Source organism: Boleophthalmus pectinirostris, unplaced genomic scaffold, assembly GCF_026225935.1.
Source record: "Boleophthalmus pectinirostris isolate CB_2022bp ecotype Guang Dong unplaced genomic scaffold, ASM2622593v1 HiC_scaffold_23, whole genome shotgun sequence".
NCBI classification, from domain to species: Eukaryota; Metazoa; Chordata; class Actinopteri; order Gobiiformes; family Gobiidae; genus Boleophthalmus; species Boleophthalmus pectinirostris.
Window position 1 is genome coordinate 2,293,121 of NW_026571207.1, and position 27,156 is coordinate 2,320,276.

The following is a 27,156-nucleotide window of genomic DNA, read 5'->3' on the forward strand; positions in this document are numbered from 1 at the left end:
CTTTGACCGTTCAGACTGAAGTCACATGTTAAAGATCAGATATGTATCAGTTTCAGGAGCACATATCCAAGTGTCCTGGGTCACATTTGAAAAAATCAGATCTGTGTCGTTCAGACTGTCAATAAAAGATCAGATACAGGAACATAGAAGCCAAAAAATCGGATTTGGGTCACTTCAGGCTGCAGTCTGAACGCAGCCAATGTGTCCTGTATCTGATCTTTTATTGACAGTCTGAACGACACAGATCCGATTTTTTCAAATGTGACCCAGGACACTTGGATATGTGCTCCTGAAACTGATACATATCTGATCTTTAACATGTGACTTCAGTGTGAACGGCCAAAGTGCATTCATCCACCTACACGTTATCAACAAGACACAAACGTCACTATTCTGCACTGAAGCAGGTGAAAATTGTTAATGAACTGAGTGTGACTGAAGTGAAGCACATCACCACTCACCACAAAACACCACGACCAAAAACCTCGTCCTTCTCCTTCTCAATCTCCTCCTTAAAACAAGTAAGTTGTTCATGTTCTGGCTCCGGTACGAGAGGAACTTTAAAATCTCCAGGTGCTCGATGCTGCGTCCATGTTTGGACAACTTCTGTAAACACAGAGACGCTCGCTGCGGTTGACGTCGTCGTGTCTCCAGTGTCACATGTGGGACACTTTTGGGCTGTTTAACGTTCACACTGGAGTCACATACAAGTCACATTTAACTGGAAATGTGAACGACCTCGAAAAAACATCGGATTTCACAAAAAAATCTGAATTGAGCGTTAAACCTGCAGTCTGAACGTAGATTTTGTCACACGTTTAAAAATAGTTTACGACCGAAAAATCGTGTAGCGCGTGTCGACCTTGACGGGATCGTTCACCGTCTGCGCTCACACACGCCAACACTCGTACTCACGTGTCTTGCCCGAGGACACAACAGCAGAACAACAAATATAAATTGTCTCGTTTTCCGTTTAAGTGTGAACAGGTCATCGACATCAACGTTAAGATTGTGTGATGTTTCTTTACACTTCAGTTTGTTCATTTCAGCGAACGCAGAAAACATGAACACTGTAAAAACAAACAAAACACAGACTGACAAGGAATCCGTGTATCTATTCGTTCATTTTTTTTCAATATAAACCAAAATAAGAAATGAAAAACAACAGTTTTCTTCGTTATTTGTCTCCAAAACCAAAATTGATAAACGCCGTTTCCCGTTTATGTGACTTCAGTGACTTGATAGCCTTTTTGCACGGGTACGGACTGAAACAGGACTGATCCAGGTCCGAGAGAACCAGAACCAGAGAGAGGGACCAGTGGGAGCAGGACCAGACCAGGAGGCGGGACCAGAGGGGACTGGGGCGGACTCCAAGCTTTGAGAGCCTCCGCGGGGTCCAAGCCTCCTCGAGGCCCTGCAGTGGGCTCTGATAGCGCTCTGTTCTGGTCCCGGTTTTTTACCATTTAGCCAAAAGCTCTAGTTCAGTTTTTTTCGTTGTTGAAATGTCAGTTGGATGTTTTGTTTCAGACCAGTCTGGTTCTTGAGTTCTGGAGCACACGTCCAGACCTGGAGTCACAGAACATTCGTTTACACAGAACCAGAGCACAGACTTGACACGGAACCAGATTGGTTAGTCTTGTCCCGGTCTGGTCTCGGACCTGGATCAGTCCTGGTTCAGTCCGTACACGGTGCAAAACCGGCATAACAGTCACTGAAGTCACGGTAAACGGGAAACGGCCGTTATCGTTTTTTCCATTTTTATTTAACACAAATCGAAAACTGAAAAAACGAATTTATCCGTTTTTTCATTTTGGTTTTAGAAACAAATAACGAAGAAACTGTTGTTTTTTTTCGTTTTCTTATTTTTGGTTTATATTGAAAATGAACGAATGATACACGGATTACAAGGCCTGGTGTAGATTTGTTTTATACACTTGTTTAGTTTGGTTTAGACCTGGTTTAGACTTGATTTAGATTTGTTTTTAGACCTGGTTTAGTTCTGGTTTAGACCTGTTTAGACCTGGTTTAGTTTGTTTAGACCTGGTTTAGACTGAGATTTAGCCTTTGTTTGGTTTAGACTGTTTTTTAGAGTTTAGACCTGGTTTAGACCTGGTTTAGACTTGATTTAGATTTTGTTTTTAGACCTGGTTTAGTTCTGGTTTAGACCTGGTTTAGACTTGATTTAGATTTTGTTTTTAGACTTGGTTTAGTTCTGGTTTAGACCTGGTTTAGACTTGATTTATATTTTGTTTTTAGACCTGGTTTAGTTCTGGTTTAGACCTGGTTTAGACTTGATTTAGATTTTGTTTTTTAGACTTGGTTTAGTTCTGGTTTAGACCTGGTTTAGACTTGATTTAGATTTTGTTTTTAGACCTGGTTTAGTTCTGGTTTAGACCTGGTTTAGACTGGTTTAGATTTAGATTTTTTTTTAGACCTGGTTTTCTGGTTTAGACCTGGTTTAGACTGGTTTGATTTAGATTTTGTTTTTTATTAGTTCTGGTTTTAGACCTGGTTTAGACTTGATTTAGATTTTAGACTGGTTTAGACCTGGTTTAGTTTTTTAGACCTTTTAGTTCTGGTTTAGTTTAGACCTGGTTTAGACTTGTTTTATTTTGTTTTATAGACCTGGTTTAGTTCTGGTTTAGACCTGGTTTACTTTTAGATTTTTAGTTTTTAGACCTGGTTTTAGTTCTGGTTTAGACCTGGTTTTAGACTTGGTTTAGATTTGTTTTTTTAGACCTGGTTTAGTTCTGGTTTAGACCTGGTTTGGACTTGGTTTAGATTTGTTTTTTTAGACCTGTCTTAGATCTAGTTAAGTCCAGATTATATACATATATTTATTGTTTTTTATTTTTTTATCGCAGTAGTTTAAAATACTTTATTGTTGCTGGTATTTGCAGATGGACCTGCAGGACTCCCCTCTGGCCCGGGCCATCATGTCCTCCGCTCTGCCCAGTCAGGTCCACACGAGGCTCGGGTCGGGGAGCAGCTCCAGTCCCTGTACTCCCGCCATGCAGAGAGCTCACCTCAGCCAGGTACTCACACGTCCCTGAAAACAGCTGTAGACCCGGGGTTTAGTCCTGGTTTAGTCCTGGTTTAGTCCTGGTTCAGTCTGGTTTATCCTGGTTTAGTCCTGGTTTCAGTCCTGGTTTAAGTCCTGGTTTAGTCCTGGTTCAGTCCTGGTTCAGTCCTGGTTAGTCCTGGTTTAGTCCTGGTTTAGTCCTGGTTTAGTCCTGTTTAGTCCTGGTTTAGTCCTGGGTCTTTTAGTCCTGGTTTAGTCCTGTTTAGTTTCAGTCCTGGTTTAGTCCTGGTTCAGTCCTGGTTCAGTCCTGGTTCAGTCTGGTTTAAGTCCTGGTTTAGTTCCTGGTTTAGTCCTGGTTCAGTTCCTGGTTTGGTTCAGTCTGGTTTAGTCCTGGTTCAGTCCTGGTTCAGTCCTGGTTTAGTCCTGGTTTAGTCCTGGTTTAGTCCTGGTTTAGTCCTGGTTTAGTCCTGGTTTAGTCCTGGTTTAGTCCTGGTTTAGTTCCTGGTTTTAATCCTGGTTTAGTCCTGGTTTAGTCCTGGTTTAGTCCTGGTTTCCTGGTCCTGGTCAGTCCTGGTTTCTGGTTTCTGGTTTAGTCCTGGTTCAGTCCTGGTTTAGTCCTGGTTTAGTCCTGGTTTAATCCTGGTTTAGTCCTGGTTTAGTCCTGGTTTAGTCCTGGTTTAGTCCTGGTTTAGTCCTGGTTTAGTCCTGGTTTAGTTCCTGGTTAGTCCTAGTTTAGTCCTGGTTTAGTCCTGGTTTCAGTCCTGGTTCCGTTTAGTCCTGGTTTAGTCCTGGTTTAGTCCTGGTTCCGGTCCTGGTCCTTTAGTCCTGGTTTTTAGTCCTGGTTTAGTCCTGGTTTAGTCCTGGTTTAGTCCTTGGTTCAGTCCTGGTTTAGTCCTGGTTTAGTCCTGGTTTAGTCCTGGTTCAGTCCTGGTTAGTCCTGGTTTAGTTTAGTCCTGGTTTAGTCCTGGTTTAGTCCTTTAGTCCTGTTTAGTCCTGGTTTAGTCCTGGTTTAGTCCTGGTTCAGTCCTGGTTTAGTCCTGGTTCAGTCCTGGTTTAGTCCTGGTTCAGTCCTGGTTTAGTCCTGGTTTCGGTCCTGGTTTAGTCCCTGGTTTTTTAGTCCTGGTTTAGTCCTGGTTTAGTCCAGTCCTGGTTTAGTCCTGGTTCAGTTTAGTCCTGGTTTAGTCCTGGTTTAGTCCTGGTTTAGTTTAGTCCTGGTTTAGTCCTGGTTTAGTCCTGGTTTTAGTCCTGGTTAGTCCTGGTTTAGTCCTGGTTTAGTCCTGGTTTAGTCCTGGTTTAGTCCTGTTTAGTCCTGGTTTAGTCCTGGTTTAGTCCTGGTTTAGTCCTGGTTTAGTCCTGGTTCAGACCTGGTTAGTCCTGGTTTAGTCCTGGTTTAGTCCTGGTTTAGTCCTGGTTTAGTCCTGGTTCAGTCCTGGTTTCAGTCCTGGTTCAGTCCTGGTTTCAGTCCTGGTTTAGTCCTGGTTTAGTCCTGGTTTAGTCCTGGTTCAGTCCTGGTTAGTCCTGGTTCAGACCTGGTTTGGTCCTGGTTCGGTCCTGGTTCAGTCCTGGTTTAGTCCTGGTTTAGTCCTGGTGGTTAGTCCTGGTTTAGTCCTGGTTTGGTCCTGGTTCAGTCCTGGTTCAGTCCTGGTTTAGTCCTGGTTTAGTCCTGGTTTAGTCCTGGTTCAGTCCCTGGTTAGTCCTCAGTCCTGGTTTAGTCCTGGTTTCAGTCCTGGTTTAGTCCTGGTTTAGTCCTGGTTTAGTCCTGGTTTAGTCCTGGTTTAGTCCTGTACTCTCCTTGTTCCTGTTGCAGAACGTGAACCTTCTGTCGAGCCGAGACTCCGCCCACAGCAGCTCTCTGTCCGACATGGCCCTATCTCTCTCCCCCCTGTCTCCATTCACTCCTCGCTCGCCCTCTGACGACGTGTTCTGGGACCCCCCCGAGACCCCGCCCAAGGTCCGACCCGCACCACACTCCACGATGCTCTGCACTTGCTGTAGTTTAGTCCTGGTTTAGTCCTGGTTCAGTCCTGGTTTAGTCCTGGTTCAGTCCTGCTTTAGTCCTGGTTTAGTCCTGGTTTAGTCTTGTTTTAGTCCTGGTTTAGTCCTGTTTTAGTCCTGGTTTAGTCTTGTTTTAATCCTGGTTTAGTCCTGTTTTAGTCCTAGTTCAGACCTGGTTTAGACCTGGTTTAGGCTTGATTTAGTCCTAATTTAGACCTGGTTTAGACTTGATTTAGGTTTCTTTGTAGACCTGTCTTAGACCTGGTTTAGTCCTGGTTTAGTCCTGTTTTAGTCCTGGTTCAGACCTGGTTCAGACCTGGTTTAAACCTGATTTAGGCTTGATTTAGTCCTAATTTAGATCTGTCTTAGACCTGGTTTAGTCCTGGTTTAGACCCTGGTTAAGATGTGGTTTAGATTAGGTTTAGTCCTGTTTCAGACCTGGTTTAGACCTGGTTTAGACCTGATTTAGGTTTCTTTGTAGACCTGTCTTAGACCTGGTTTAGTTGTGGTTTAGACCTGGTTTAACCCTGGTTTAGACCTAAGTTAGACTTGGTTGTTTAAAATTAGTTTAGCCCAAGTTTAGACCTGGTTTAGACCTGGTTTAGACCTGGTTTAGTCCTGGTTTAGACCTGGTTCAGTCCTGGTTTAGACCTGGTTCAGTCCTGGTTTAGACCTGGTTTAGTCCTGGTTTAGTCTTGGTTTAGACCTGAGAAACCTGCTTTAGGTTTTAACACCAAAATTTGATTTAGGAAGAAATTTGAAAGAAAAAACTGATGTTTTATGAAGTTCTGAAGCTCCTGCAGATGATTTTGTTTTCCTTAAAAAAACATTGGAAAAAGTCTCCGTCTGTTTGCAGGTGTTTGTTTCCTCAGACTGTTTCAGATTTAACTCAACTGTCATAAAAAGTCCTGATGTTGTGTAAAAGTAGATCTTCTGGAGGCTGTGACTGTTTTATTTCTCTGTGTTTCAGTCGTTTAAACTGGGCCTTTAGACCTGGTTTAGACCTGGTTTAGTCCTGGTTTAGACCTGGTTTAGTCCTGGTTTAGTGTTTTTATGAACGTCTGAATGACGCTGCTGGAAACTCAGACTCACAGGAGTCGGATTTATGACGTTTAAATGAAACGACTTTTATGGTTTTGTGTTTTTGTTTGTGTCCAGGTCCCAGAGAGAACTACCTCAAAGTTTTACTGCAAAGAACTGATCAAGAGACACAACCGGACGCCCTCCAGGTAACAGAGCCCAGACCAGGGACCAGGACCGGACCAGGACCGGACCAGGGACTAGAGACCAGACCAGAGACTAGACTAGAGACCAGACCAGAGACTAGACCAAAGACTAGAACAGGAACTGGACCAGGGACTAGAGACCAGACTAAAGACCGGACCAGGGACTGGACCAGGGACCGGACTAGGGACCGGACCAGAGACCATACTAGAGATCAGAGTCGAGACCAGACTAAAGACCGGGCCAGGGACTGGACCAGGGACCGGACCAGGGACCGGACCAGGGACTGGACCAGGGACTGGACCAGACCAGACCAGAGACCGGACCAGAGACCGGACCAAAGTGCAGATCAGGGACTGGGCCAGGACCAGACTAGAGACCAGAGATCAGAGGCAAGACCAGAGATCAGATCAGAGGCCGGACCAGGGAGCGGACCAGGACAAGACCAGAGACCAGACACACTAGACCAGACCAGAGACCAGACTAGGGCCCGGACCAGAGACCAGAGACCAGGGACTAGACCAAGGACCAGACCAAGGACCAGACCAGGGTTCTCACCTTTTGAAGTTGCACTATGTAAATATTGAGACCCTGTATACATCCTTGTCGGGAAATGTACCACAGTTTGGCTTAAAACTTTATTTTTTTTAATTCAATGGAAGCAAGAAGGAAGCCAGAAGGTTATGTTACAGGTCAGATCTGTGGCGAGGCAAGCCCAGTCACACACAACACATCTGCAATAAAAAAAAATACAAGATAGATCATTTTAACAACATGTAAAACTTACAAAATTAAATAAAATCAGTGGTTTAAACCCAGAGGATGTGACTTTTTGCTAAAAATAGATGTTTTTTTTGGGGGGTTTGGCTCAGTCTCCCGTCAATGACCTGAGTGTGTGTCTCCCTCTAGCGGCAGCCCCGTGTCACTGGTCGACCACAGCGGCAGGCCTCATGGGAGTCCTTCACTGAACAACAATCACCCAGGTACGGTTTTTATTTAGTTATTTAAATGTTCCAAACAGATTCCCGCCGCTCACATTTCCTCGCGTTTTGTGTCGTTTTATTAAAAATGAAAATCCACAAACTTTTTTATCCGTCCAGATCTGGAGCGGTTTCTCCTCGGGCTGTTTTTAATGGACTCTTTGTGTGTTTTGTCGTGTGATTTGAGCGGTGTTATAGTTCGCTCTTTGTGTTCTTACAGTTGGCTCCTCGGGCATGAGCAGAAATACAGAAATACAGAAATACAGAAATACAGAAATACACAGACTTAAATCTCAGATATGAAACACAATATTGTCATTATTATCATGTTTTTGCACCGTAGAAAACTGGGGGCCCGGGGCAACAAACCTCCATGGGCCCCTGTCTTGGGCTAAACCAGGACTAAACCAGGACTAAACCAGGACTAAACCAGGACTAAACCAGGTCTAAACCAGGACTAAACCAGGTCTAAACCAGGACTAAAACGAGGATTAAAATCAGGACTAAAACCAGGACTAAATCAGGACTAAAACCAGGACTAAACCAGGCTTAAAATCAGGATTAAAACCAGGACTAAACCAGGATTAAAATCAGGACTGAAACCAGAACTAAATCAGGACTAAAACCAGGACTAAACCAGGCTTAAAATCAGGATTAAAACCAGGTCTAAACCAGGACTAAACCAGGTCTAAACCAGGTCTAAACCAGGACTAAACCAGGATTGAAATCAGGACTAAAACCAGGACCAAAACCAGGTCTAAAACCAGGACTAAAATGAGATCTAAACCAGGACTAAAACCAGGACTAAACCAGGCTTAAAATCAGGATTAAAACCAGGTCTAAACCAGGACTAAAACCAGGATTAAAATCAGGACTAAACCAGGACTAAACCAGGACAATACCAGAACTAAACCAGGACTAAAACCAGGACTAAACCAGGACTAAAACCAGGACTAAACCAGGACTAAACCAGGACTAAAATCAGGACTAAACCAGGACTAAAATCAGGACTAAAACCAGGACTAAAATCAGGACTAAAACCAGGACTAAAATCAGGACTAAACCAGGACTAAAACCAGGACTAAACCAGGATTGAAATCAGGACTAAAACCAGGACTAAACACAGGACTAAACCAGGACTAAAATGAGGTCTAAACCAGGACTAAACCAGGACTGAAATCAGAACTAAAATCAGGACTAAACCAGGACTAAAATCAGGACTAAAACCAGGACTAAAATCAGGACTAAACCAGGTCTAAACCAGGTCTAAACCAGGGCCAATTTGAAGAGAACAAATGTGAATTTTCAGGATGTGGTTGTTACATTCATGCAGTTTTAAAAAGCTCCACAATATCAAGTAATCCAAAGTAATCAGATTACTTTACTCACTTTAAGTAATTTAATGGATTCCGTTACAAACTACATTTTGGTGTGTGTAATCTGTAATCTGTAGGGGATTACATTTTAAAAGTAACACTCCCAACACTAATGAACGATTCAAATTCTCTCACATTTCCCACACCAGTCACAGTGATGGAGCTGGTTGTGACGGGGCATCTGGTGTAAAATCTGTTCATTTCACAGCTAGGCCTTCAGTAATCAGTGTTGGGAGTGTTACTTTTAAAATGTAATCCCCTACAGATTACAGATTACACACACCAAAATGTAGTTTGTAACATAATCCATTAAATTACTTAAAGTGAGTAATGTAATCTGATTACTTTGGATTACTTGATTTGCTGTAGAGAAACAAAGACGAGGAAATCTTCACATAAGAAGTTTTGTCTGATAAAAGAAAATAAAAAGTCCAGACTTTACAGAACCAAATTAAAAATATTATTGATAGAAGAAGAAGAAACACGTCCACACAGCAGGATTTAGTCCTGTTAAATCCTGGTTTAGACCTGGTTTAGACCTGGTTTAGACCTGGTTTGGTCCTGGTTTAGTCCTGGTTTAGTGCTGGTTTAGACCTGGTTTAGTCCTGGTTTAGACCTGGTTTAGACCTGGTTTAGTCCTGGTTTAGACCTGGATTAGACCTGGATTAGACCTGGTTTACCTTTTAGACCTGGTTTAGTCCTGGTTTAGACCTGGTTTAGACCTGGTTTAGTCCTGGTTTAGTCCTGGTTTAGACCTGGTTTAGTCCTGGTTTAGTCCTGGTTTAGACCTGGTTTAGACCTGGTTTTAGACCTGGTTTAGTCCTGGTTTAGACCTGGTTTAGTCCTGGTTTAGACCTGGTTTAGACCTGGTTTAGTCCTGGTTTAGACCTGGTTTAGTCCTGGTTTACCTGGTTTAGTCCTGGTTTAGTCCTGGTTTAGACCTGGGTCCTGGTTTAGTTTAGACCTGGTTTAGACCTGGTTTAGACCTGGTTTAGACCTGGTTTAGACCTGGTTTAGTCCTGGTTTAGACCTGGTTTAGACCTGGTTTAGACCTGGTTTAGACCTGGTTTAGTCCTGGTTTAGACCTGGTTTAGACCTGGTTTTAGACCTGGTTTAGACCTGGTTTAGTCCTGGTTTTGGTTTAGACCTGGTTTAAGACCTGGTTTAGTAGACCTGGTTTAGACCTGGTTTAGACCTGGTTTAGTCCTGGTTTACCTGGTTTAGTCCTGGTTTAGTCCTGGATTAGACCTGGTTTAGTCCTGGTTTAGACCTGGTTTAGTCCTGGTTTAGTCCTGGTTTAGTCCTGGACCTGGTTTAGACCTGGTTTAGACCTGGTTTCCTGGTTTAGACCTGGTTTAGACCTGGTTTAGACCTGGTTTAGACCTGGTGGTTTAGTCCTGGTTTAGACCTGGTTTAGACCTGGTTTAGACCTGGTTTACCTGGTTTAGTCCTGGTTTAGTCCTGGTTTAGACCTGGTTTAGACCTGGTTTAGACCTGGTTTAGACCTAGACCTGGTTTAGTCCTGGTTTAGACCTGGTTTAGTCCTGGTTTACCTGGTTTAGACCTGGTTTAGTTTAGTCCTGGTTTAGACCTGGTTTAGACCTGGTTTAGACCTGGTTTAGACCTGGTTTAGTCCTGGTTTAGTCCTGTTTTAGTCCTGGTTTAGTCTTGGTTTACACCTGGTTTAGACCTGCTTTAGACCTGGTTTAGTCCTGTTTTTTTCCTGGTTTAGACCTGGTTTAGACCTGGTTTAGACCTGGTTTAGACCTGGTTTAGTCCTGGTTTAGTCCTGTTTTAGTCCTGTTTTAGTCCTGGTTTAGTCCTAATTTAGACCTGTTTTAGTCCTTGTTTAGACCTGGTTTAGTCCTGGTTTAGTCCTGGTTTAGGTCCTGGTTTAGACCTGGTTTAGTCCTGGTTTAGACCTGGTTTAGTCCTGGTTTAGACCTGGTTTTAGACCTGGTTTAGACCTGGTTTAGACCTGGTTTAGACCTGGTTTAGACCTGGTTTAGTCCTGGTTTAGACCTGGTTTAGACCTAGTGGTTTAGACCTGGTTTAGACCTGGTTTAGACCTGGTTTAGTCCTGGTTTAGACCTGGTTTAGTCCTGGTTTAGACCTGGTTTAGTCCTGGTTTAGACCTGGTTTAGACCTGGTTTAGACCTGGTTTGGTTTAGACCTGGTTTAGACCTGGTTTAGACCTGGTTTAGACCTGGTTTAGTCCTGGTTTAGACCTGGTTTAGACCTGGTTTAGACCTGGTTTAGACCTGGTTTAGACCTGGTTTAGACCTGGTTTAGACTGCTGAAGGCCCAGCGACACTGACTCAAAATCTGATTGGTTGAAGCAACAGTTTCATGGACATTTATTTTGTGTTCGAGTTCCTTCAGAAACATTGTGAAGACCTCAGACACACTTCTGTGACTTTGACTCTGCCCGGCAACAAGTGACTCCTGAAATGTGATTGGTCAAATGATTTAATATGAAAATACACGTGTGGAAGCAGCACAAACATCTGAAAAGACCATTTGGAATTATTTAATAAGTCTTTATTTTAATATTAATATTATTTAATAATAATATAATTAACATCAGTCTGTGATTCTGAGATTTTTTTAGGCCAGCAGAGAAGGACTTGCAAGCCCTGACCCCCCCCCACTGTTATTATTATTATGTATTTATCTCCTGTTTGTGTGTGTGTGTGTTTGTTTGTTTGTTTGTTTGTGTGTGTGTGTGTGTGTGTGTGTGTGTGTGTGTGTGTGTGTGTGTGTGTGTGTGTGTGTGTGTGTGTGTGTGTGTGTGTGTGTGTGTGTGTGTGTGTGTGTGTGTGTGTGTGTGTGTTTGTAGGATACTTCCTTCTGGAGAGTCCTCTGTTACAGCACAGACCTCAGAACCTCAGGCCGTCACACCACACACAGGTCAGAGCACAAAATACTAACTCAGGAAACCAATGATCCTCACAGGTTTTACATACATTTTTCTTTTTTGTGATCAAATTTTAATTCAAGTGTTATTATTTGCAGTTATATATATTCCTGTTAGCATTGCATTTTTCTCCCTTTTAACCCCCCCACCCTTAAACTCCCTATTGATGGACATCAACATACATATGTACACACACATGTACACACACATATACATGTACATATACATATACATGTACATATACATATACACACACATATACATATATATATATACATGTACATATACATGTACATATACACACACATATACATGTACATATACATATACACACACATGTACATATACATATATAATACATATATACATCGTCTAAGTAAACACACATACCCATATACACATATTATAATATATATGTTATATATACATCCACATGTATATACACATTCACATACACACACACACACACACACAAAACAAAAAAAAAAAAAAAAACATATCCAGGTTTAGATTCCCTCTGTACAAAACACGGCAAATTTCCTCCGTCAAAAGACATCAGCAGAAATTGCGTTACACATACTTGTTATGTACCATACATAGAGAGTTAACTGAAAGTATACATATTGTGTACATTCTAAGAACATATATTATAATGAAAAATCTCCAGGTAACAACTATACAATAGATTCAGATCTCAGTTTGATCAACAGATTGGACCAACAAGAAATGTTTTTGGTTTTTGCTCCGTGCATTCGAAAGATAGGAGCCATTCTCTCACAGTCAGAGGTTGAACTGATTTCCACCGGCAATTACCATTTTTTTGGCAGCTGTAAGACCTGCTTGTAATATGCGACGATTGTTAATTGTCAGATTTAGTTTGGACATGTCGTTTAGCAAAAGAAACCTCTGAGTGCAAGGTTTTGTTATTCCTATTAGTTTAGACCTTGTCTAACGTATTGTTACATACATTTTTCCTCAGTTCATGTATTGATATATTTCTTTTTTCGGATGATACTTTTACTTTAAAGGTGCACTGTGTCATATCATGCCGGAATGAGACTCGTATCAGGCCGAGATCAGTATCGTATCGTGCATGTGTATATATTCCTCTGCTTCAGCTCATGTTGTTTGTGTTTGTGTCAAAGGGATTAAAGTCGCCCCAGAGTCGCCTGAACAAAGCCACAGAATATTCTTCGTCCAGCGATGAAATCTGCAGCAGCGACGAAGACGAGAGGAGCAGGTCAGAAACTCCACTGTCACCGTCACAAAAACAAAACAAACAAAAAAAAACTTCTACATCTTTATAATGTCCTTTGTGTTTTCAGACCCGGTTTGTCGAACGGAAAAGGGAAGTATCTGAAAGGCGTCCCCAATGGCCTCAAACTGCAGCTGCCACACAACCTGAACCAGCTCTCCCCTCCGCTCTCCCACAAAGTACAAATACTGCACTGATACTCTAAATACTACTCACTTATTCTGATAAATGATGGAAATACCTAGAATTATATAATTTTTTGTTTGTGTGTTAATTTTGCGTTAACTAATTCATTCATTATCACCGACAATTATTTTAACACTGTTAACGCAGTTTTTATTATTTATTTGTTTATTTTTATTGTGAACGTCTGTTGCTCACGGGCTTTTATTTTGAAAAAAGTCCACCGCAAGCGTTTCTTTTCAGTTTGACGTCTTTTCTTTTCACTTTTTTCTGACCACGTGAGATGCTGTGTGTCCGAGCCTAGGCGGGCTCCTAGCTCCGACCGGGTCCACGGGTCTTTCTCTGTCTTCTCCTTCTTCCAGACACCCCTGAAGCGTCCAAATAGAGGTGTCCAGTGCGGTTTTCGTCGCTGCGGTCTCTCTTATATTTGCTATTACAGGGTATTTCGCGAAGACACTGGAGATTTCGTGATATGATCCTGCGCATAACTCAAACTCATCCGATTAATGCGATTATTATGATTATTATTATTTTTTTTTTTTTGCCCAGTCCTAGTTTTTATAAATCAAACTAAAGTAAAACTAAATTCTCAAGTTACAGATCCTCCAGTAGAGGGCGCTGTTGTTCTGTTGGTACACTGCAGTTTGATCACATGTTCACAGTAAAAACAATAAATAAAAAGTGTTAAAATGCATAAAGCTAAAAATGATTTAAAAAAAATAATAATAATAAGATGAAAAAATAAGAAAAATTTTAAAAAAATGAAATAAAAATAAAAATAAAACAAAATTCTCAAGTTACAGATCCTCCAGTAGAGGGCGCTGTTGTTCTGTTGGTACACTGCAATTTGATCACATGTTCACATAAAAACAATAAATAAAAAGTGTTAAAATGCTTAAAGCTAAAAATGATTTTAAAAAAATAATAATAATAAGATGAAAAAATAAGAAAAATAAATAAATAAAAATGAAATAAAAATAAAATAAAACAAAATTCTCAAGTTACAGATCCTCCAGTAGAGGGCGCTGTTGTTCTGTTGGTACACTGCAGTTTGATCACATGTTCACAGTAAAAACAATAAATAAAGTGTTAAAATGCATAAAGCTAAAAATGATTTTAAAAAATTATCATAATAAGATGAAAAAATAAGAAAAATAAGTAAATAAATACAAATAAACTGGAGATTTTGTGATATGATCCTGCGCATAACTCAAAGTCATCCGATTAATGCGATTATTATGATTATTATTATTATTTTTTTTTTGCCCAGTCCTAGTTTTTATAAATCAAACTAAAGTAAAAATAAATTCTCAAGTTACAGATCCTCCAGCAGAGGGCACTGTTGTTCTGTTGGTGTACTACTACTACTACTACTACTACTACTACTACTACTACTACCACTACTACTACTACTACTACTACTACCACTACTACTACTACTACTACTACTACTATTACTACTACTACTACTACTACTACTACTACTACTACTACTACTACTACTACCACTACTACTACTACTACTACTACTACTACCACTACCACTACTACTACTACTACTACTACTACTACTACTAATACTAATACTAATACTAATAATAATAATTGTGTCCAGTAAAGTTTAGTTCAAAGGCAAAGCATAACATGTATCTGTACTTTTCAGAAGCGTTAAAGGGTTATTTTCACCATTTTTGAGATAACATCCTGTGTAAAGCATCAGTGGAAATGGAAAAGCAAAGACCAAAACTCAACAATATAGCCGCAAGCGGCGATGATCGGCCCTCGCTCGAGCCTACGCCACGCCTACGCCACGCCGCACCCTGGCCACGTTGAGCCCTGCACGTGCTGTGCCCCACGAATGCACCTTACCCGTTGACCTAACTCCTAAATTAACACTAACCCCTAAACCTACCTGAACTTCTAACTGTAGCCCTAACCCTAACTGTAGCTCCAACTCTAGCCCCAACCCTAGCCCTAACACCAACCCTAACCCCACCCCTTTTTCTCAATTTCTGTATGTGTTGATTTTTTTTTTAAATCCAAGATGGCAGATTTCCGATTTGGGAGAGGGGCGTGGTCATTGTGCTCAGGCCGAATAATAATAATAATAATAATAATAATAATAATAATAATAATAATACGTCTTTTGCGTTTGGTTCAGATGCCCCGGGTGACCTCAGACGACCCCACCTACATGCTCCCTGACCTCCTGCAGAAGACCTCGTCCAGCCCGACCCACATTGCCCCGGGGCAGAGAGGAATGAGCTACTGTCAGTCTCCCACGGCAACACGGTCCCCGACGCACCGCGACCAAGGCGTGAGTGACACGAGAACCTCAGATGCCCTCCCAGCCTCTGTGTGCCTCCCCATAATAACATGTTAAACTGCTGTAATTTAACCATATTCTTTTATTTTCTCTTCTGTATTTCCCCCTCAGGAGATCCAGAGTGCAGGTTCTTCCTCTTCGTTCCTGTCCTTCATCGACCCCAGACTTCTCCACATCTCCACCCCTCCGCACAGCCCCAGTGAGTATCCCAAACGCACCTCTCACCACAGACTAAAGACTCTGTACTCCCAACAGTTTCCCATCCAAGTTCTAGAAATTTAACGACACACAGAGAGTATGTATCTATTGTTGTATTTGTGCGTTTACCATCAGCTCAACGTGCTCCTGTGTCATGTGGAAAAGCAAAGTTAATAAGTGCCCAGTTAAAAAGTGTAATGCATTATTTATGACTTGTAACTGTCATTTCAAAGTAATTTCGTTTCATTCCAGTATTACTGCATTTAAAATGTAAGGCATTACATTACTATTGCTGCACTTCTGCGCCGTATATGGACTGAACCAGGACTAAACCAGGAGGACTGAACCAGGTCTAAACCAGGACTAAACCAAACCGCCCATCGGACACTGAGTGTGTTTACATGCACATCAATAACCCGGTTATGATCGGGTTTTTTGAGTATCCCGGTTTCTTGATGGTGCATGTAAACGCAGTAACCCGGTTTCAGTAACCCGGTTTCAGTAACCCGGTTATGGCAGTATCCCGGTTATTAGAAACCGGGTTACTGTAGCTGGTTTATTCCGATAGTAACCGGGATACTTGTGTCATGTAAACGCAGTATCCCGGTTACTGCAACATAAAGTTGAGTCGCATGCGTCCAAAAGACACTTTCCAGCCTTTCACCACAACAGTAGTGACATAAATAAATTGACCAACATAAATAAAGTGACCAAACGAGTGAAATGACTGTAAAATTAAGAGCTGCGCTAAACCTGCACATGTACAATCTGCACTCGTACGACCTGCACTCGTGTGACGCTGAAAAGCTAAAACATGAACTATCTCCTATACTCTATACGCACGGAACACACTTACCATCATTAGCGCCTCTTCTGTCACAGAAATAACACACATAATCCACAGAGTCGTGTCATTTAGTCCAAAAGAAACTGATCACATCAGCGGCGCAAGGAGCGAGTTGTTTTTATCGCCGCTAACAGTTTATGCTAATTAGCCAAACGGTCTTAAGTTTCGTTTCTGTAAAACGTAAACAAATGTGATCAGAGCTGAATTATCTGATCAAACGGGCTGATGTGTCTATAGTGTTTATGGTTTATATGTTGTAAAGTTGAGTTTATTTATGCAGAAGATTTTAATGAAGAATCTGCGCAGTGGATTGTGGGAGATCTCGTAGCTCCTTAGCTTCTTATGCTAAAGGAGCTCACGGTTTGATATTTTTCCTGGTTTATGAAATTGATTTAAGTTAATTTTTGCGCCTGCGCATTTGTAAGATTATGTCAAGAAACCGGGATACTCCATTTGATCATGTACACGCGGATATGAGTGTCCCGGTTTCTCAGTGCACATGTAAACGCAGTAACACGAATACTGACATAACCGGGATATGGCTAATAACCGGGTTATTGATGTGCATGTATACGCACTCACTGTCACCTTTTTTCCTCTGAGGAGTTTGCAGGTCTGAGTGCAGGTGCATCTTGGTAGTGTGGAGTGGAGCCAAACAGCTTTTTTGACCTCCTGTTGCACTCTACCTGTAAAAATTCCCTTTTTTGTACATTTGTACGTCCTCAACTATACGTGAACACTCAGTAAAGAGTTTTTAACTGCACTTGGATCTCTCTCTGTGGATTTATTTCACATTTGAGGCATTTAAAAAGTTGAACAAGGTGCAAAAAGCGTCAATCTATGGCTTCACAAATTTTTGGACCTTACCCTATCAACACTGTGAATCTACGACTTTTCTCTCATCATAATCCAAATAATTAAGATTTAAAATGCTTAATAACAGTAAGTTCAGCATGCAGATTGGACTGGACAGAGCAACGGATCGTGGTCTGTGTAGTTCTCTCTGTTTTTTAGCTGTAGCTGCACCAAAACAATTGATTTAAGCAAAGACACTCGTAATTCCACGGCCCACGATTATTGTGAGACTTTTTTTTTACCAAGTACTGACCAGACCCGGCCCTTTTGTCGTCCATTTATGTTTGTGTTGTTTTTCAGCGGGCGTTAAAGGGGAGGGCGTGAGGAGAGAGGGACACAGAAAAGGCTCCATCGTCAACGTGAACCCGACGAATACCAAACCTCAGAGTGACACGCCGGAAATCAGGAAATACAAGAAGAAATTCAACACCGAGATCCTGTGTGCCGGATTATGGGGTCAGTACATTTATACAGCTTTAATATAATTTTTTTTAAAGGTCCTATATTACACAGAATGACTCTTGTGAGCTTTAAAGGTTGTATAGAGGATTTTCCAAGGAACGAGAAATCCAGTGACTGTTTGTCCTTTTTCAAATGTTGCGCATGCGTGAAACCACCTCCCCTCCCCTACAGCTCCTACGTAGAAACACCTCCTCCCTCCTCCTCCTTACGCCAGAAACAGGTTTGTTTACAGCCGGTGCGCTGCACATGACTTGTAAACAACTAACTACAGTGTTGGTTAGGCAAGGCGGAGAAGTGAGGAGCGGGGGAGGGGGTGTGCGGACATTTCGTGCACGGACGAGAAGTGAGGAGCAGGGAGAAGAGCGGAACGGGCAGCGGGGAAAGGAGCAGGAAAGGGGTGCAGAGAAGGGTGCGCGGAGATTCAGTGCGAATGAACTAGCTACAACACGCAGCAGCAAGCGGACTCTTTCTTTGCCTTGAAAATTACGTTTTCAGACATAGGATATCGCTTTCGTGTCCTGAAAAACGTTTGTGTAGCTCTTGGAAATAAAGTACGTTTTCATAATAAGCAGAAGTTTCCTGTCCAGGAGTAATTTGTGGACCAGTGCGTCAGTCTTTAGACCCTTCGTCTGCTTCAGTCGCGCCATCGCTGGAATGAATCTCCAAGAATCACCTTAGTTTGGCTTCGCTGCTTTTCCCCTTGTCTTCTTCTTTCAGCGACCTCAAAAACTGACTTTCTTTTGCGGCGAACTGCTCCTGGATTCTTGTCTGTCATTGCAACAAACTTTGTGCGAACTGCGAGGAAGATATAGGTCAAAAAAGCCGCTAAGAACTGTTGCGTTGGTGGAGTAAACAGCGTCTGTGCGTCTTGCGTCTGTGGACTGCGTGACAGTCGTACGTAAACCACGTAACGGCGGCGCAGGCAAGTCAGTTACACTAGAAACGTAGGGAGTTTGATTGACAGCCTGTCAGCTCACAGATAACGAGGCAGTGTCGTTATCTATTGGCAAATGTTTAGCCCCACCACGTCCAGAGTTGATGAATTTTTATTCTCTTTTTTTTGGTCATCATAATTACAAGGCGACTGCATCTCTATAATCTATCACTGACAATTTGAAACAAAAAAAATCCTCCATACAACCTTTAAGTCATGTTCTAATGCTGTTACTTCATCAAAAACAGACATGGAGTTGTGTTTTGTTTCATTTACACATGTTCGCGTAAGCAGTTCCAGAGCTTTGTGTGTTAAAGATGTGCGAATGAGTGTGTTTACAGCACATCAATAACCCGGTTATCATCGGGTTTTTTCAGTATCCCGGTTTCTTCATGGTGCATGTAAACGCAGTTTCAGTATCCTGGTTATTAGAAACCGGGTTATTGTAGCTGGTTTATTCTGATAGTAACCGGGATACTGTGGCATGTACACGCAGTATCCCGTTACTGCGACATAAAGTTGAGTGCACATGCATCCAAAAGACACTTTCCAGTCTTTTCACCACAACTAGCGACATAAATAAATTGACCAACATAAATAAATTCACCGACATAAATAAAGTGACCACACGAGTAAAATGAGTGTAAAATCAAGAGCTGCGCTAAACCTGCACTCGTGTGATCGCTGAAAAACTAAAACATGAACTATCTCCTACGATATACACCCAGAACAGACTCACCATCATCAGCACCTCTTCTGTCACAAAAAGAACACACATAATCCACAGAGTCATGTCATTTAGTCCAAAAGAATCTGAAGGAGCGAGTTGTTTTTATCATCGCTAACAGTTTATGTAAATGAGCGATGTGGTTTTAAGTTTAGTTTCTGTAAAACGTAAACAAATGTGATCAGAGCTGAATTATCTGATCAAACGGGCTGATGTGGCTCTACAGTGGTTCTGGTTTATATGTTGTAAAGTTGAGTTTATTTATGCAGAAGATTTTAATGAAGAATCTGTTGGGTTTGATGTGTGCAGTGGATTGTGGGAGATCTCGTAGCTCCTTAGCTTCTTATGTATTTTTCTTGGTTTATTAAATTGATTTAAGTTAATTTTTGCACTTGTGCATTTGTAAGATTATGTCAAGAAACCGGGATACTCCATTTGATCATGTACAGGCCGATATGAGTGTCCCTGTTTCTCAGTGCGCATGTAAACGCAGTAACACAAATACTGACAGAACCGGGATATGGATCATAACCGGGTTATTGATGTGCATGTGTACACACTCACTGAAACAAAACACAACTCCAGGTCTGTTTGTGATGAGGAAACGACATTCGAACAGACATGAGAGAATAGTGTCATATGGAGGATTAACCCTCCGGTCGTGTTCGTCTCCCGTCCCTTACGTTAGTGTTCCCAGTCTGTTTTAACTGCTATTAAATTAGCACAAAAAATTTTTTTTACCACGAAATTTTTATTCAACATTCTTTAACTGTAAACAATGTCTCAAAGTAGTGTTTAACATGAATTTATAGAGTTAGACATAACTACAGTGAAAATACAAATAGACACTGAAAATATGTCACAAAATCAACATTTAATGTAAAAAAATAAATGAAAAACCCAAGAGAAAACTCAACATGAAGGTTTGTGTGTGTTGTGTGTGTGCATGTGTGTGTTTGTGTGTGTGCATGTGTGTGTGCATGTGTGTGTGCATGTGTGTGTGTGTGTGTGTGTGTGTGTGTGTGTGTGCATGTGTGTGTGCATGTGTGCATGTGTGTGTGCTGTGTGTGTGTGTGTGCATGTGTGTGTGTGCTGTGTGTGTGCATGTGTGTGTGTGTGTGTGTGTGTGTGTGTGTGCATGTGTGTGTTTGTGTGTGTGCATGTGTGTGTTGTGTGTGTGTGTGTGCATGTGTGTGTTTGTGTGTGTGCATGTGTGTGTTTGTGTGTGTGCATGTGTGTGCATGTGTGTGTTTGTGTGTGTGCATGTGTGCATGTGTGTGTTTGTGTGTGTGCATGTGTGTGTGCATGTGTCATGTGTGTGTGCATGTGTGTGTTTGTGTGTTTGTGTGTGTGCATGTGTGTGTCTCCAAGTGTCCCAAAACACACGTCTTCCCCTCCAGGTTTGTCATCTCCAATATAATTCCCTCAATGGACTCTGGTCAAAAGAGTTAGAAGCTGGACTTGATTAGCCTGATTCACTTCGTGGAAACCGTCTGACCTCGCAGCATTAAGATTCGTTCGCTCGACGGTAGGCGGGCACTTTTGATTATTTAACCCATTGACGCCGGATGCAGCGCAGCGCTGAGTCTCCTGTCAGTGTTCTGGATTGTCTGACGATCAGCGTAACTGGTAAAGGCGGAGCCACACCTGGAAGCATGGGGGGCGTGTCCTCCTCTCGCTTCCATTCACTCCCAGAGAAAGACACAAAACTGCTGGAGCTGTATTGTCGCGTTAAACCTTCTTTATCGTGGCGTATTATTTCTCCATTGAAAAATAATCCAAATGGATCCCGAACATGTTCCCATCAAGACCTGGTTTGAAGTAACAAACGTTGCTCTTTACTGCAGCGCATGAACGCAGCTCAAACACTTGATCTGTTCCAGACGCTCCTATAACAGGTGCCATATCACTATGTCATGTAACAAATGAACATGGTCAAACACAAAAATGCTGACAGTGACAATGACAGTGAAGACACGGACACTGTGTTTGTATGGGAGTGAATGGAAGCGAGAGGAGGACACGCCCCCCATGCTTCCAGGTGTGGCTCCGCCTTTACCAGTTACGCTGATCGTCAGACAATCTGGAACATCGACAGGAGACTCAGCGCTGCGCTGCATCCGGCCTCAATGGGTTAACCAGTCGCTGCTATTTGGTCTGTAATGTGCCGCTAACGGGGCTAACTGGTTTATTAAGCTTTTCCCAAATCCTGTACGAAGAAGGAGAATAACGTCTTTCCCCTTGATAAAATTCATCAAACATTCTCTTTGTTCCAGCTTTAAATCCTCGATCTCGGGAATCGTTGCCAACACAGAATGTCTGTCTTCGTCTACGTCCATCTCGACCCTTTGTTTACTGTTGTGCCGTTCCACAAAAGGGACACAGACAGACGCCACGGGTTTGATGTCATGGCTTCACAGCTCACAGCTGATTGGCCGGTGCGCCGTCTACAACTTCCGGGGTTCTTGCAAACCGTCCAGTGTATTCTGATTCCTGACCTAGTCACTGGAGAGAAATGAAATTGAGTGGAGGCTCTAGGTGGTGCCAGTCTGGCTAGAGTAAAGGGCCACTAAGCACCAAAATCACCTTTTTTACTGATGATCTGGGTAATTGGGTCTAAAATACAAGTGTGTCTCTATACCTGGCCTTGTTTTTTTTGGTATTTCCGTGAATATTTGATAAAAATGAGATTTGGGTCAAAGTCGTGTCTGTAAACGTCTCTTTAGGATCAACTACGTCCAGGACATTTGAATTTCAAGGTTGGACTAACGACGCTGTTGAGTCAGACACAGGTTATTACGTGACGAGCGCAGACACTGGCGTCTACGGGCGGGACATGAGGAGCCCCTCTCAGCCCGCCCCGACCTGGCACCGCCAGTAACCACCAGGTCCTGCCGTATGTGGAGAAAAGGGAAACGGCGCGATCCGACCACAAATGTCCGCAGTTTCAAACCCTGGAGCACACCGGTCCACACCGTGTTGGATTGTTGCGGCTGTCGGTCGGCTGTCAATCATCTCTCCAGAGCTGCAAATGAAATGACTTCATTACAAAATAACTTCTAAACCCAAATCTTTTATGTAAATATACACACAGAGCAGGCAGACTTGCAGCTGAAAGTTGCACACTTGAATTATGGCAAAAACAGCTGTTCATAAAAGCACAATCTACACGATTTCGTAGTAACATAAATGTTGTTTTTTGTGTTGTAATTGCAGGGGTGAACCTGCTGGTGGGGACAGAGAGCGGCCTGTGGCTCTTGGACAGGAGCGGACAGGGGAAAGTCTACTCTCTGATCAGCAGAAGAAGGTTTCAGCAGATGGACGTTCTGGAGGGACTCAACGTGCTCATCACCATCTCAGGTACGAAACATCTGTAAACATCTCAGTACTAAACTTCTCAGGTACTAAACAGGTAGGGAAAATCTCAAAACATTTCAGGTACGAAACATCTCAGGTATGAAACATTTCAGTATGAAACATCTCAAAGCATCTCAGGTACAAAACATTTCAAGACAGAAACAGCTTTATTTGTGTATATCATCTTAAAAATAAAACAAACCGAATTTTTATTTATTTTTATTTTTTTCCTTTTATGAGGAAACGTCATTATAGTACAATACACTCTATATCTGTATCAACAAGCAGTTAACTGTTAAAAATTAAAGTTACATAGACTAGGGTGACCATATTTCCGTTTGTGAAAACCCGGACACCTTTGGGGGGGGGGGCGTTGAGCTACAGTCGTCCCTCGCTATATCGCGGTTCACCTTTCGCGGTTTCACCATTTCTCAGATTTTTTTTTTTTTTTTTTTTACGCATGTTGTATATTACAGGCGGGTAGTAATTACACACGGGCGGGTCAGGACTAAACCAGGTCTAAACCAGGACTAATCTTGGACTTAAGAGAGAAAACGCCGAGCAGTTTGTCCGCAAAGCGCGATCGGGTAATTGTCGCGTTTACCTCCGTGAGGTGCGGAGCTGAGCCGGTCCTTTCTCCTGCGTCACCTCCGAGCCCGACCTGACACTGAGTCCTGTTTCAGTTCTGGTTTAGTCCTGGTTTAGTCCTGGTTCAGTCGTGGATTAGTCCTCCTCTTCAGTCCTGGAATCAGTCCTGGGTTAGTCCTGGTTTAGTCTTGGTTCAGTCCGTGGTGTAGGCAGCGCAAAAGTTTGATATAATGTCAGGTTGGCAGGTGCGGTCCTGTCCTGGCAGGTGCGGTCCTGTCCTGGGGGTCTCCAAAAATGGACCCGTGCAGGACTCTGCTCTGTCGGCTCCATTACGGAATAAATGAATCTTCAGTTCGTTACATAAAGAAGGAGGAAAATAACAAAAGGACGACAGCAGCAATAAGTTTTAAGAAGGAAGTAAAAAGTGTTGAAACTGTCCTGTGTGAGAAAAGTGTATAAAGTTTGTGTTGAGGTTTTACAGACTTAAAACAGATAGAATAATTGTAAAATATAAAGTTGACTACTTATACTTATTTTTAGAACGTAACCCCCGCGATAAACGAGGGACACTGTCCTCTCATCTCAACCTGTGCACTTGGACTCACACTTGTCCCGACCGGGATGGAAAACGGAGAATTTCTTGTCCAAGTCATTGTTAAATCCACATTTGTGCTTCCGTATGTTACAGACTGACCCACTGTTTGTGTCTCGCTCCTTCTGAGTCACAGACGCTACGAGAGACGCTCAGTTTAATGCCCCAACTGAAAACCCGGACATTTGCATCACTTTATAAAAAAAAAACCCGGACGCCCAGGACAGGACGCAAAATACGGACATGTCCAGGGAAAAACGGACGTTTATATCATAGTTAACTGTTACTAGCAATTGTATGTTTTCACTTAAGAGATTGAGAAGCGAATTTCTTTGGAAAAATGCCCAATGTGAAGCTGCTGATTTTACATTTCTGTCCTGTGAATGGGAGTTTTTAGTATCAGTGCTGCTCAAATCAGTGTCTAGTTTCAACGGTTTTAGTATCGATTAATACGTGACAGCCCTCTTCTCTAGTGGAGTTTTATTTACTTTTTAATCTTCTCATTTCACTTTTTACTGCTGAAGATGACTTAAAAACAGAACTATTGTAACCTGACATTATCCTCTGCGTCCTGCAGGTAAAAAGAACAAGCTGCGTCTGTATTACCTGTCCTGGCTGAGGAATAAGATCCTCCATAACGACCCCGAGGTGGAGAAGAGACAGGGCTGGAGCTCTGTGGGGGATCTGGAGGGCTGCGGCCACTACAAAGTCGGTAAGAACCACAACACGTTTGCTCAGAATTTTACACTTTTACTAAACCGGAACTTTGAACAAACTATCTTCAGGAAGAACCAGAACACTGTAACTTAAAGGTTGTATGGAGGATTTTTTTTGTTTCAAGTTGTCAGTGATAGATTATAGAGATGCAGTCGCCTTGTAATTATGATGACCAAAAAAAAAAGAATAAAAATTCATCAACTCTGGACGTGGTGGGGCTAAACATTTGCCAATAGATAACGACACTGCCTCGTTATCTGTGAGCTGACAGGCTGTCAATCAAACTCCCTACGTTTCTAGTGTAACTGACTTGCCTGCGCCGCCGGTACGTGGTTTACGTACGACTGTCACACAGTCCACAGACGCAAGACGCACAGACGCTGTTTACTCCACCAACGCAACAGTTCTTAGCGGCCTTTTTTGACCTATATCTTCCTCACAGTTCACACAAAGTTTGTTGCAATGACAGACAAGAATCCAGGAGCAGTTCGCCGCAAAAGAAAGTCCGTTTTTGAGGTCGCTGAAAGAAGAAGACAAGGGGAAAAGCAGCGAAGCCAAACTAAGGTGATTCTTGGAGATTCATTCCAGCGATGGCGCGACTGAAGCAGACGAAGAGTCTAAAGACTGACGCACTGGTCCACAAATTACTCCTGGACAGGAAACTTCTGCTTATTATGAAAACGTACTTTATTTCCAAGAGCTACACAAACGTTTTTCAGGACACGAAAGCGATATCCTATGTCTGAAAACGTAATTTTCAAGGCAAAGAAAGAGTCGCTTGCTGCTGCGTGTTGTAGCTAGTTCATTCACACTGAATCTCCGCGTCTCCTGCTCCCCTGCTCTTCGCGTCTGCTGTATTGAAATATTTACATCAGCAGGTGCAGGACAAAAGCCCACAGCATCATGGAAGACTCCACCCATCCAGCACATGAACTTTTTACAGCTCTCCCATCAGGCAGAAGATTCTACAGGCCAGGACACGAACTACGAACAGTTTTTATCCGCGTGAGACAGATAATTCTGTCAGAAAAAAACTACTAAAACAGCACTGACTTGGAACGCACTTTAGAAAATGGGGGCGTTGATATACAATATTTTTAACTATTTTATTCTTGTTATAACTATTTGTTCTTATTGTTATCTGTGCTGCTGTTGACCTGGACCTGAGTGCATTGTTTCGTTTCTGTGTATTTTTATACTGGAATGACAAATAAATTTGATTCTGATTCTGATTCTGAAATTTGATTCTTCTTCCCCTGCTCCTCACTTCTCCGTCTTGTCTAACCAACACTGTAGTTAGTTGTTTACAAGTCATGTGCAGCGGCTGTAAACAAACCTGTTTCTGGCGTAAGGAGGAGGAGGGAGGAGGCGTTTCTACGTAGGAGCTGTAGTTTGAAAAAGGACAAATAGTCGCTGGATTCTCGTTCCTTGGAAAATCCTCTGTACAACCTTTAACTTTTTATGCTTTTGTTAAACCAGAACTATGATTAAAACAGGACGTATGTGAACTCCACTGTGTTTTTAAACTCCACAAACCTTCACTAGGATCATTTGAATCATTGAAAATCTGTACTGAACTAAAAGTAAAAGGAGCTGCTGAAAACCACCACTTCATGACGTCACAAGGTGGAACAGAGCGTTTTGAGTTTTGGAGATGAAGACAGACGAATAATAAAGAGTTACTCAAACATGTGAATGAAACAAAACACAATCCGTGTATCATTCGTTCATTCATCTTTCAAAATAAAACTAAAAATAAGACAATGGTAAAACAGTTAATGATTTTTATTTTTTTTTTAGTTTTCGATTTTGTGTTTAAATTTAAAATTTCCGTGACTTAAATTGCGATGCCAGGACTGAACCAGGACTGAACCAGGACTAATCCAGTGCTGGACCAGGACTAAACCAGGACTGAACCAGGACTGAACCAGGACTAAACCAGGACTAATCCAGGACTGAACCAGGACTAAACCAGGACTAAACCAGGACTAATCCAGGACTGAACCAGACTAAACCAACTGAACCAGGACTGAACCAGGACTGAACCAGGACTACCAGGACTAACCAGGACTGAACCAGGACTAACCAGACTGAACCAGGACTAAACCAGGACTAAACCAGGACTAAACCAGGACTAAACCAGGACTGAACCAGAACTAAACCAGATCTAAACCAGGTCTAAACCAGGACTAAACCAGTGCTGGACCAGGACTAAACCAGGTCCAAACCAGGACTAAACCGGTCTCAGCCCTGGTCCAGTCCTGGTTTAGTCCTGGTTTAGTCCTGCTTTAGTCCTGATTTAGTCCTGGTTCAGTCCTGGTTCAGTCCTGGTTCAGTCCTGGTTTAGTCCTGGTTTAGTCCTGGTTTAGTCCTGGTTCAGTCCTGGTTCAGTCCTGGTTCAAGTCCTGGATTAGTCCTGGTTTAGTCCTGGTTTAGTCCTGGTTTAGTCCTGGTTTAGTCCTGGTTTAGTCCTGGTTCAGTCCTGGTTCAGTCCTGGTTCAGTCCTGGATTAGTCCTGGTTCAGTCCTGGTTCAGTCCTGGTTTAGTCCTGGTTCAGTCCTGGATTAGTCCTGGTTCAGCCCTGGTTTAGTCCTGGTTCAG

The 27,156-nt window shown here is 42.4% G+C and overlaps 1 protein-coding gene across 3 annotated transcripts in view; it reads left to right on the forward strand.

The window, feature by feature from the left end:
• si:zfos-2326c3.2 (mitogen-activated protein kinase kinase kinase kinase 4) overlaps positions 1-27,156 on the forward strand; it is an 87,400-nt gene that overhangs the window by 44,892 nt on the left and 15,352 nt on the right. For all 3 annotated transcript variants that reach the window (XM_055159463.1, XM_055159464.1, XM_055159465.1), the window contains 12 exons: positions 2,901-3,035; positions 4,830-4,973; positions 6,176-6,246; positions 7,151-7,224; positions 11,437-11,507; positions 12,660-12,754; positions 12,840-12,948; positions 15,114-15,269; positions 15,390-15,477; positions 17,479-17,634; positions 22,518-22,661; positions 24,416-24,550. In XM_055159463.1, the coding sequence (XP_055015438.1) occupies positions 2,901-3,035; positions 4,830-4,973; positions 6,176-6,246; positions 7,151-7,224; positions 11,437-11,507; positions 12,660-12,754; positions 12,840-12,948; positions 15,114-15,269; positions 15,390-15,477; positions 17,479-17,634; positions 22,518-22,661; positions 24,416-24,550 (1,378 nt within the window). The remainder of the gene's footprint in view (positions 1-2,900; positions 3,036-4,829; positions 4,974-6,175; positions 6,247-7,150; positions 7,225-11,436; positions 11,508-12,659; positions 12,755-12,839; positions 12,949-15,113; positions 15,270-15,389; positions 15,478-17,478; positions 17,635-22,517; positions 22,662-24,415; positions 24,551-27,156) is intronic.